The sequence below is a fragment of the Mycteria americana genome, chromosome 2 (genome assembly GCF_035582795.1).
Source record: "Mycteria americana isolate JAX WOST 10 ecotype Jacksonville Zoo and Gardens chromosome 2, USCA_MyAme_1.0, whole genome shotgun sequence".
Lineage (NCBI taxonomy): Eukaryota > Metazoa > Chordata > Aves > Ciconiiformes > Ciconiidae > Mycteria > Mycteria americana.
The window spans coordinates 15701378-15713684 of NC_134366.1; the positions used below are offsets into that span (position 1 = coordinate 15701378).

Sequence of the window (12307 nt, forward strand, 5' to 3'; positions counted from 1 at the left end):
TGTATCAAAAATAGTGTGGCCAGCAGGGCTCGGGAAGCGATCATCCCCCTGTACTCGGCACTGGTGAGGCCACACCTCGAATACTGTGTTCAGTTTTGGGCCCCTCACTACAAGAGAGACATTGAGGGGCTGGAGCGTGTCCAGAGAAGGGCAACGAAGCTGGTGAAGGGTCTGGAGAACAAGTCTGATGAGGATCGGCTGAGGGAACTGGGGTTGTTTAGCCTGGAGAAAAGGAGGCTGAGGGGAGACCTTATTGCTCTCTACAACTACCTGAAAGGAGGTTGTAGAGAGGTGGGGGTCGGTCTCTTCTCCCAAGTAACTAGCCATAGGACGAGAGGAAACGGCCTCAAGTTGTTCCAGGGGAGGTGTAGATTGGATATTAGGAAAAATTTCTTCCCTGAAAGGGTTGTCAAGCATTGGAACAGGCTGCCCAGGGCAGTGGTTGAGTCACCATCCCTGGGGGTATTTAAAAGACATGTAGATGTGGTGCTTAGGGACATGGTTTAGTGGTGGACTTGGCAGTGCTAGGTTAACGGTTGGACTTGATGATCTTAAAGGTCTTTTCCAACCTAAATGATTTTATGATTCTGTGCCCAGTCCTGCACTGGGGAAGGAGGAGCCCCGTGCAGTGGCATGGGCTGGAGCTGGAGCTACCCTGGGGCTGGGGGCAGCGAGTGGGCAAGAGCCAGCCCTGCACCCTGGCAGCAGGCAGTGTCCGTCCTGCGCTGGGTCAGCAGGGCACAGCAGGAGGTGGAGGAAGGGATCATCCCCCTCTGCTCAGCACGCGTTGCTCTGGATCCGGTTCTGGGATGTCCTGAGGTCCCTTCCAACCTGAATTATTCCATGATGTTAGGTTATCGGGGCATATGGAGATGATGTGCTATTTAATAGGTATCAGAAATATGCAGCACATAGGAAAGTTGATTTAAATTAATTAGGGATATGATTTCTCGTGGATTGGTATAGATTGCTTCTAGGTAAAGTGGATGAGTTAAAAAAAAAAAAAAAAGACTTCATGATGCATGGAGGTAACTCATTAATGGGAAGAACTTATATATCCTAAGACACAGTATTTTGTCTAGAAAATTGTAGGGTAGGAGAACAGGAAAGGTAACTCTAGAGTACATCTCAGACTACTTTCCTTACAGATTTAGGAAATCATCGTTTCTTTTCAGAAGAGCAAGAGATTCTTATATATATTTGAAAGTTTATGCAAACTGTGTAGTGGCTAACAGCCAAAGTAAATTTACCATTTTTAATACCAACCTTTTGCTGTTTAAAGCAAGATCCAGTAGTTTCTTGATGCTTTTTTTGTACTCCAGTAGTAATGCAGCACACCTCGGTATGCAGTAGTGTTCCAGTGGTTTACTGACCATATTATTTCAATTTAGTGGGTTTTAGGAGACATTTAATTGCTAAAGTGGACGACTCATTGGCTCATTTTTTTGGCTATCGGACTTCTGTGCTGAGGACTGAAACTGATAGTGTAATGTGATCAATTTTTAAGTAAATCACTGTTACTGTTGAAAGTGGACATGCAGGATGCATGCAAAACCTAACATTATTTTACTTTGTAAACACCCTTTCCAACATTTCAGTGTCTCAGGAAGAGTGATGTTGGCCAGATGTTCAGATTTTGTATTGGATGGATATCTGGTAAGTTAAAGCCCTTTTAGCAAGGCTGGGAAAGCATCAGTGAGTGTAAAAATGGAACAAGATGCTTCAGTGATCAGACTTGCATGTTCTTCTCTTTTTCATAACTCATTCGTATCTGGGATCAGTATATACCTCTTGGTTGAAGACACTGTATATACTCGTATGTTTGAAAAAATTGAATCTCTGACCAAAGCCTCTTCTAAAGGTATGATCTGTAACCTTCCTGGGTGTGTATCCCTATTTCCTGGTAATACAAAATACCAAGAAATTAACTTTAGCATGATACATCCCCAGTCCAAAAAGCAGTTTTACAGGTTAAGAAACAAAAAGATGAAAGGGACGAGTTGTCTTTTCTACTGTACAGCGTTCAGCTATTTTCTGTAGTCCTGTTTTTCTTGACTTCATGGGGCACAGGGCAAGGTAGAGTAAATGTGCTCTAGAATTGGTAGGAGGGAAGTGATTGCAGATGGAGTGCGTTCAGAAATGGAAAAGGTAACTGTCCTTTCAGCTCATCACCTGGTAACTTAAGAGTTGTTACAGGTATCAGTTGCTTTCTGAGGTCTCCTGGCCTACTTTCATTAATGTTAAGTATTTTGCTGGCTTGTGCCCTTGCAGAAACGGTGAACCTACTTATGTTGTATCATTATTGCCAGCTGTCCGTGGTGCAGTACCAACGTATGTAAGAGAGTGCAATGGTCTCTGAAGCTGTTTCTCCCCCCCCCCCCCCCCCCCCCCCCCCCTTGCTGCTGTTGTGTGTTACACAGCCGGTCTTTGTGCCCGAAACTTGAGGAGACAGGCGATGGGAAGGAGGTGCAATTCAAACCCAGGGACTTGTTCTTGCTGGCTTGTTGGGCTGTGGAACGTAACTGGAATCCAGCTGACATTGCGAGCGTTCGTGGCTTCCCTTTGGCACCTGACTGCTTGTTTTGACGGTTCCTCCTACAGCACAGAGCTAGACAGGGAAATGAACGTATGCACTGGCAAGTTTTCAGATATATTAGTTTTTTATTAACCATTATTTTCCTTTCAGCCTGTGTTAACACACCCAAGTGCCATATGCTGCTAAACAGACAAGTCCAGTACACACCCCAGCCTGATGATTTAGTTAGTTTTGATCTGTGTGTACTCTTTTGCCACAAAGGCTTTATCTGTTCTCAAAATACTCAAAGCAGTGAAGGTAGCCACACACATGGACATGTAATCTTAAATTTCGGATGGTTTTAAGCAGAAACTAAAAATATATACTTACTTTCCCTTTATCTCCTCATTTATAAATGAGAAGTTATGTTGACATACTTGGATCTGCTTCTGCACTTTCACTCATCCTGGTGGCCAGTCCATTTTCATTTGAGAGTTACACTGAAATACCTGTGCATGACTGTCCAGGTGACAGTGTTTTTTAAAAATCATTTAAGGATCTGTGTACTGAAAAAGATCTTAAAGCAAAAAGCTATAAACGATATCTAAATTTAAATCATTTCAGTTTTACAAAGATGATCTCTGATAGGCACAGAGAGCCTCGGTGACTTCAGCTTGGCAAAGCCAATCTGTTTCCTCAGATACTGCTCCATGGTAAGAAAAACTCTTCTTATTTTGGCCTGAACAGATTAGAAAATATAGGTGTGTGTGGGGAGAAAAATCTGATTTACTTGATTTCAAGATGTGTAGCAAATCGTAGTGGCAACTACAGTTGGTCTGCACCCAGCTGAAAGCTGCAGTTGGGAAACCTGAGTTGTTACAGTCAAAGGTAAGAAGTCCAGACACCTCTCGGGGAGTGCTTGCTGTCCTCCTCCAGTAGTGCTCTCTGGGTGGGCTTCAAACCAAACACGAGAAATCACTGCCCCACATCCCACCCCCAGCTACCTAATCGTAGCCATTGAGATACAATAGTTTTTTTGATGCTCTGGGACATCTTCCTGGTGGGCAGGTGAGATTAAATCACAGCGGTGGCCATAATTTGTAAACACTAAGCGTTGTAAGGCAAGCTTTTTAGCAGCCTGATTTTCTGCTTTGTCTTAAATAGATAGCTACTTTTGACTAAGAAGTTTGTGGTGTTCTCTTCTGGTACAACATGGACAAAATATTTCAGAGAATAATCTTATTTATTGTAACTTTTTATATTAAACACTTCTATACATTTTTGGAAAGGATACATTTACAAAAACCAAGGCACCTATGTGGAACTAAAGGAATAAGAAATCTTCCTATGCCATTTAATAAGAACACATTGCACTTTCCATTCCTGTTTCTAGATATTGTTTTCCACATATGGTCCTTGTTTCCATTATGTGGAAACATAAAATTGTTAGCTACAGAATATTGAATGATATTACTTAAACGAATGGTTTTCTCAGTTTTTCCTTTGTGCTTTTTAGAAGTCATGTTGTATGGATAAATGGAATACGAATGGCTGCATTCTTACTGCCTTTGTAATGTGCTCTTGCTTCCACTCTCAGTGCTGGTGTTCACTTAGCAAATATTTATCTTCCATTATAGAAGACTTCGGAGCAGAAAATGTAGTGTTCCTGAGTTTAAATTATAAGTACCTTTATAATCATAGTCAAGTAGAATAGTTAAATGGGTGTACACAGGAAACAGGAGATCTGACTTGCTTAGACTTGAGCTGAGTGATGCAATATTTAAATGAAGATGTTATAAATCAGGTTTAGCATTACTTCTGTCCTTGTATTAAATGAAGTGAACTTGCTAGTTCTTCTGCATGAACTGGTGACAAAGGCATCTATACAGCTTTTACAAAATAGTTGCACATTGCTAATTTACACATTGGTGGAGCAGTGTAGCTAATGAGTTTCCTATCAAAGCATGTTTTTGTATCTCTAAATGCATTGCAGATATGGAGAGTGCAGTACCCTTTTACACAATCATAACAGTGAGAGGAAATAAATATGGCTTTGTTTTGTTGACAAAATGTGAAAATCTAATTATAATATACAAATTCAAATTTTGAAACAACAGCAAAGCATCCGACTCTGGGATGCTTTCTTAAACCAGAACAACTCTGAAGCAGGTTTCTTGAAAAGCTTCCAAGCAATTTTAAAAATTTTGTTTGTTTTTTTGTTTTCATCTTTACAGAAACTGACTTTTGTAGACTCGATATATTTTGCACTTTTCTTGTTTTATAACTAGAAGACATTTTCCTTTTCACTTGTGTAAGCACCCCGCTGCACGTGCCCCGAGCAGGCCATCTCTCTGTGGGTTAGTACTGGAGCAAGTTCCTAATTTGTGAGATCTCACTTGAGAGCCCCGCGCTGCCACCGGGAGAGAGGACCCCGAAGGTGTTTCGGGTGTCCTGAAGGAGCGATTGGACCAGTTTGCCCCACAGATGAAGTTGCGTAAACTCCAGTAAACTCTGGTAATTGGCGATTTCCACTTTATGACTCAGTAACTGATTTAAGCCAAAACAGAATTTTTGACTGCTTCAGAAAATGCTGAAGACTGTATTACTGCTACTGCATAGGGAATTATGAATATCTCTTTACTGGCTGCGATGGAGAAATGCAACTTGACCAAGCTGTGAATACAGATACCCTTGTAACATTGATGTAGTAGTACTTGAATTCAAATCGGTGTTAAGTTTGATCCAGTTTCTTTTGTATTTGGCAAACAGTGCACACGAGCTGACTCTTATACAACATATGTTCCCTGTATACAGAACACAGAATAGGAATTTAAATGTGAACATTTATGCAGTTTGAGTGTTTCCATGTTGTTTGGTTAGTTAATACATAGAATTAGTTGTTAAAATTTGGAACCATAAATAGCTGTGGATTTTCTTAACTTGGTAAAATCACTAGCTTCAATGTTTTTGTGTTTGTTTCTTTGGTGGGTTTTTTTGTTTGTTTGGGTTTTTTTTTTGTTTTAGTATGGTGTAACTAATCTCTATAAAATGTGAGTACTCCCCTTCCAGCTAGATCTCTCTTCACTCCTAAGCCTCCCCCACCAAATCTTTGATTTATGTGAAACCTTTAATAGAGTAAAAGGGCCTCAAGAGAATGACTGCTCTGTGAAGTTTGGAGAGGGCTTTAATAAAAAGTTTCATTGTTATTTCATATTTACTTACCAAATCCTGCCAGAGTAAATTCTTGCCAAACTAGTTTTATATATTTCTTGTCTGGTCTTGCTAACGTATTGTTTTGTATTAGGACCTCGTCTGACAGGAAAAGCCACCAGAGCAGTTCAGGCTATGGCACAACGAATAGGTGATGCAGGAAAAATGAAACCTATCTAAAACTTGTTATGCAATATCGAGAAACTTTTAAAGGAACTAATTAGTAAAAATGATGCAGCTTATATATCAAAGCTATTTTTAATGTAGATTGTACATACTGAAATAGCACAATAGTGCTTTAGAAGTGGGCGTTTCTACTATTGATTCTGTAATCGTGTGTGTTTTCTTACATTTGCCTTGGAGGTGGGAAATACTTGTGGTAGGAAGAAAAAAAAAATAAGGATAGAGGAATATTGAAGTTGTTTCAGTTTGGGCACTGTTTTGATGGATGTAGTCCAGTCACTGAGCCAGTATTGCAATTATCTCTTTCTAACATTTCCATTCTTCAGTAAGAAGATTAAGTGATGCAAACAAAAATGGCAAAGTGTGTGACATATGAGGGATCAGACTCTCTTAAAGCCCGAACTAGTTTTTCCATTTCTGATTTTGCAGTGAAGCCTGGCTTATGGTTCAATTCTGACTTGGCTTTGAGATGCAGTAATTAGGAGAGGAAGCTGAATCAAGTCCTTTAGGAGTGCAAGATGCTTCCTAGCTCATCGGTTTGGTCATGTCTTCAAAGCCTGGCTTTTCCCAACTGTGTTTCAGTCTCTAGTGTAGATACAAGAGGCAGAGGAGATTTTTGTAATGGGCTGGAGGATGAGGAGGGATCCTCTCTCCTTTTAGTTCAAGAGCGGAGTTTACAAAGGCACCTCTTTAGTGGAATTCCCTTTAGAACTTGTTTGTTAAGGAACTTTGAAGGATTTCTGGTTTACACAGAAGGCTTTTTCCAGCCCTGTCTGAAAGTGTTGGTGGAGTATTCAAACTTAACTTAGTTTATCCTAGTATTTGCATTACGTACCGTTCTACAGAGTAAATTTCTGTAATATGTAGCTATGTATGCACCTCTGTATGCATGACAATGTGAATAACATGGTGCTATTTTTAATTATTCCTGAATTTTTACTTAAAAAAAATGGATGATGAATTATCTCCTGTAATGTGCTACAACAGTAAGTGCAGTTTGGGGAAAAGCCACGTACTAGGAAAATCAGTTAATTGTATAATAAATACTTGCTTAGAAGAAATGTAATGATATTTAATACTTAGATAAATTAGAGAAAAAAATCTATAATTTAATTTCTGAAATGACTAGCCTAATCTGTAAAATGTAATTCTGAAATCTGATCATCAGATGATGATGATTTACAGCAGTATTTAAGGTGGATGTACTTATACAAACAATGAAGTAAGTCTCACGGTTATCAAATTTCTCCAAAATCTTTGACCTATGCATATATATCACGTGCAAATAAAAAGAGTTCTGGGCCATTACAAACAAAACGAATATCGCTTGATGTTCTTTCATGCAGCATGCTGTCCAAGATTTTATGCAGCGTGTCCTATCAAGATTTAAAAACACATATGGATTTAGAGGAATTCTGGTGGTCCCATTTCTTGTCCTGTTGCATCCTTTAAGAAATGAAATTATTTTCAAGTTCTTTAAGGGTGGAGGTTTATTTTTTTCATGTGGGTTTTTTAGGTTTTTTGGGGTTTTTTTTTAGTTTATTTGGGTAGGTTTTTTTTGTTTGGTTCAGGTTTGGTTTTGGGTGTGGGTTTTTTGTTGTTTTTGGTTTTTTTGTTTTGTTTTGTTTTGTTTTGTTTTTGACTTCCAGACACTGATACCTGAAAAGACTTGGATGCTAACTGCTATTTTTAGGAAGTCAGGCACTTTGCAAGATGTTGCAAGTTCGAAGGTCCTCAAATTAGTCACTTTCTGCAGTCGTGCCTGCTCAGTGAAAAGCAAGGGAGCTCTCTTGCTGCTAGACACTTAACAACAGCCCGGGGCATTGGCACTGTTATGGGGGAGTATTTGAGAAGCAAGAAAAGATTATGTATCATGTGCAGGTTGTGTGTTTATAGTACAACTTTCCCCTGTTAGAAAACAAGCCTTTTAAGAATAGCATGTTGAATACTAAACAGCACTCAGGTCATGTAGCAATACGTAGAAGATACTTTGTGGACACAACCTTATTCTATCACTTACCATTACCTTTTGTACCAAAAGTAATAATGAAAACTATAAAGCCAGTCTTCCCAGTTACTGGTAGACACATTTATACACACAAAACCATACACACACATACATATGTGCATATATATGTATATCTTTTTTTAATTAAAATGTGGAAAGTGTTCTTCGTATAAGATTTAGATATCCCATCTACCAGTTCTACCAAAGCACAAGTACAAAGCCCTTTGATATCATTTAAATGTTGGTTTGTACTCTTTATAGCTGTTCTGTAAAAAACCCCACACTTTATGGCTGTCCTGTAACGTTTTGTGCCTGTTAACCACTTCTGAGATACTTTATTTTGAGGATGATGTATTTTCTTTTTATATAGTGCATATATTCAGTAACACTGGGAATGCTGTTCCCCTGCGTGTCAGTGATGGGACTATGACTCATGCAGAACTGATAAAAGTGGGAAGAGTATGTATCTAATCTAAGGCGATTTAAAAAAAGAACTTTGGCTTTACATCTCAATTTACATTTATTTACAGGAACATGACCTAAATGGATGTTTTAATGTCGAGCATTTGTAGGACTGCAATGTTAACTATATGGTGGAATAACCTTTTTCCATTGTTATGTGATATCTGATACTATTTTCTTCTCCGTTTATGCAGGATCCAAACTACTGGATACAAGTACATCGACTGGAGCATGGGGATGGTGGGATCTTAGATCTTGATGACATTCTTTGTGATGTAGCTGATGACAAAGACCGTGTAAGTACAAATAGCTACGAAAGCAGCTACGTGCGCGCTGCACGTCAGCGTATCAGCATTCTGTGCTTCCTGCACGTGCCCAAAAGTGGGAGTCAATACAAAGACTTCTTTTTTTTTTTAATATAGTTTGCTTGACAGATGTGAGATGTCTGTTACTGTTATGTTTTTCAAAAAGCACAGGAAATCTTTTATTGAAATCATGGGTTTTCCATCCTTTTTGGTTCTTTAAAAGTTTAAGTAAGAAAAGGAGGCTGCAAGAGTAAGAAAAACCTCATACAGCAGAACAGTAATGCAAAAAAAAATTGAACCTGTAAGTTCAGATTTTAGCTTCATGTTACAAGTTGAACATGTGAAAAATACATGCTGCTTTTAAACTGTGGAGGGTTGGTGAAGTGTTTTTCAAAAATCTTTTTGGGAGGAATTGCTGGTTACACAGAACTTGAGAAAATAATTACACACTGCTGGGTCTTGAGTGCTTTTACTGGTGTGGTTTTTTTTTTTTTTAAAGTAGAGATTTAGATCACAGTGAGCTAAGAGGTTTTTGGTTATTGGCTGTTTGAGGTTATAGATACTTGTGTCTTTGAATTACAGTTCAAAAAGGGTAAGGTAAGAAACACTGTGGCAAACTGTAAAGTCATATGTAAATACACCACTTTTCTCTGCAAAGGCACATGTGTTTGCTGAAGCTCTCGAGAGCATCTGAGGCTGATACACACTTCAGTCTGGAAATGTGTTTCAGGACCCTGCTCCCTTCACCCGCAGGATCCTTAACTGCCTCTGTTGGAAGCAACAGGAACTCTGAAGGCTCCTTGAAAACTGGCCAAATGATGACTCTTAGGCTAATTTTTCAGAAATAAATACTTTGCCTGCAGTTATTTCTTGTGACAAAATTTAATTGACATGGTTATTTCAACTGGGACTTTATAAAGAAAAATTATGTGAGGAGTCTTGGGACATGGAGACTCCTCTCCGTCTTAAAATGTTGGGATTACTCAAGCTGTATAGAGTAACAGCACTGAGTTTTCAGGAATTTCTTCCATAAAAATAGTGCCCAGCTAAGATTTCATGAACAGCTAATTAAAACCTCTAGTTAGTTATCTCATATTGAAGTGCTCAGCTGCATGATTAGTTTAGCTTTTGCTTACAGCCCTCAAGGAAGCTGGTGCAAATTGTCACTATATATACACACACACATAAATGTGTGTGTATATATATATATTTTTTTTTTTAAACTTATTTGAATCATGCACTTCTTAGCTCCTCACATGCTTCTCCCTTCAGAAAGAGAAGTTTCAATTTTGGTGACTTCAAGACCTCATTCTTTGGCTGTTACCTTGGCTTGCCGCCTTCAACTGGGGTAATTCCTCACAGTGAAACTCTGTGGGTGTTTTTATGTGCATGACTAATAGATGAAAAACTCTGACTGCAACTGAAACAGGCAAAGTCATTATTACAATATTGTTTTTGTGTGTAGATGGACAAGATACCTAGTAATTAGTAGTATTTATTTCTGCGTTTGCCAAGCTCGTATGCTCTGATTCTGTGAATCTAGCACGTCTCTACTGATAGCACTTATCAGTTAAATTTCCCTTTTTTAAAGGACCTTGTAGCATTGATTAGGAAGGTGCAATATAAACATGTACTGGGCTATACTGCTTTATATCCTTGAATTAGTCATTCTCACTGGACCTTCATGTTTGATTCTTTTCAAGCATTTCGGTCATTAGTCATTGTTTTTCAGTTTCCCGTCTTATATTTTACAGCTGACCTTCCTGGTTCCCTTTATTTTTGGATTGTTAGCTTCGCATTTGATGCTTCCTCCATACCAAGCGTATCAACTAGCTCTGTGTTAGCAGAACCTGATATAGGTCTCATTAATGCAAGGTTCTGAATATATCTCCAGTTAGTGATATTTTTTGTGTATATATATATATATATATATATATATACACTTAAGCATATCTTGTTAAAATGCAATTAAACAGGTGATGTCTAAACATTTAATTAAATTATTACTGAGATCTGTAGGATTAGTTAGGCTCAAAATTAAACATTAGCCTATATCGTTTTTTTCAGTTGGGACAAAAATATCTAGGATATTGCAAAACTGAACACTTAATATCTTTGTGATAATTTTCACAAGGAAGCTCTTTACATTCTTGAAGACAAGTTCGTTATGCTATTCACTACCTATCATCTGTACTTCTGAAAATCAGTTTGCTCTTATTATGGTTCTCTAGATGTAAGGATCATTCCCACAGTGATAAATGTAATTTTTGTCTTTTTTTATGTTGCTTTTATGCCATAATTATTTATACAGTGTCATATAAGCACAATACAGAATGCAAAGCAGCTAAGGACCAGCTTGTCCTCTTGATGAATTTATTGCTCTGTATAGTCAACTATATTAGTAAAATAAAACACTAAGTAATGTGAAGAATATATTTACTCCTATTCCACTGTCTCCATGGAGAAGATGTTCTATCCTGTAACAAATACAAAGACCCTTAGAGACAGCAGCTGTTCTGAATGGAATAAGAGAAGTATCTTTGTGATGGTGTCCTTCACATTAAAATGCAGCATGGTAGGGTGACTTTATTTAGCTTCTTCAGTCCCTATATTTTGGTATTCTCTTGTCATTTACTAAAACAGAATGGATGAGTAAGGGTTAACCAGTTGCTCTCTGGAATAATTTGTGATGTTCAATGTTGTTCCCCCTTAAAAAAAAGGAGAAAAACATGAAACAAATTACATGGAAAAATTGATTTTGCTAAGCTGTTTGTTCCTTTCTGAAACAGCTTTTCTTAAACCCTTTAACATAGTTCACTGAGAAAGTGCATAATGCATTCTAACTTAGCTGGCACGCAACTTCGACATTCATATTATACGATATCACTACACATGAAGTTGCTGATGAAAACTTGGTTAATGCAGTTAATGGTAGTAACAGTATTAAAACAAAAATTAATAAATGCTCATTTGGATAATTTTTTTCTTGGAAAACTTTTTTGTGATTGATTGATTGAAGTGCAAATTTTGCCCAGGTTTTATTATAGCAAGATATTTTTCAATAGAAATATACCAGTGTTTTTTATATTTATCTGTCTGTCTCTCTGTATACATGAATACAAATGGATTGTCTTGTATTTGTTGTTTTTGCAAAATATTTGGCTACAAGAAACAAGAGTCTGTTTTCAGCTAGTGGCATCCATTTAAAGCCTTTGACACGGTCCCCCACAACATCCTCCTCTCTAAATTGGAGATATACGGATTTGATGGGTGGACTGTTCAGTGAATAAGGAATTGGTTGGATGGTTGCATCCAGAGGGTAGCGGTCAACGGCTCAATGTCCAGATGGAGATCAGTGACAAGTGGTGTCCCTCAGGGCTCCATACTGGGACCAGTGCTGTTCAATATTTTCATCAATGACATTGACAGCGAGATCGAGTGCACCCTCAACAACTTTGCAGATGACACCAAGCTGAGTGGTGCAGTTGACATGCCTGAGAGACAGGATGTCATCCAGAGGGACCTGGACAAGCTGGAGAAGTGGGCCTTTGTGAGCCTCATGAGGTTCAACAAGGCCAAGTGCAGGGTCCTACACCTGGGCCGGGGCAATCCTTGGTTTCAATA

The 12307-nt window shown here is 38.4% G+C and overlaps 1 protein-coding gene across 16 annotated transcripts in view; it reads left to right on the plus strand.

The window, feature by feature from the left end:
* PARD3 (par-3 family cell polarity regulator) overlaps positions 1-12307 on the plus strand; it is a 465648-nt gene that overhangs the window by 43111 nt on the left and 410230 nt on the right. For all 16 annotated transcript variants that reach the window (XM_075492487.1, XM_075492496.1, XM_075492486.1 and 13 more), the window contains exon 2: positions 8573-8674. In XM_075492487.1, coding sequence (XP_075348602.1) covers positions 8573-8674 — 102 coding nt within the window. The remainder of the gene's footprint in view (positions 1-8572; positions 8675-12307) is intronic.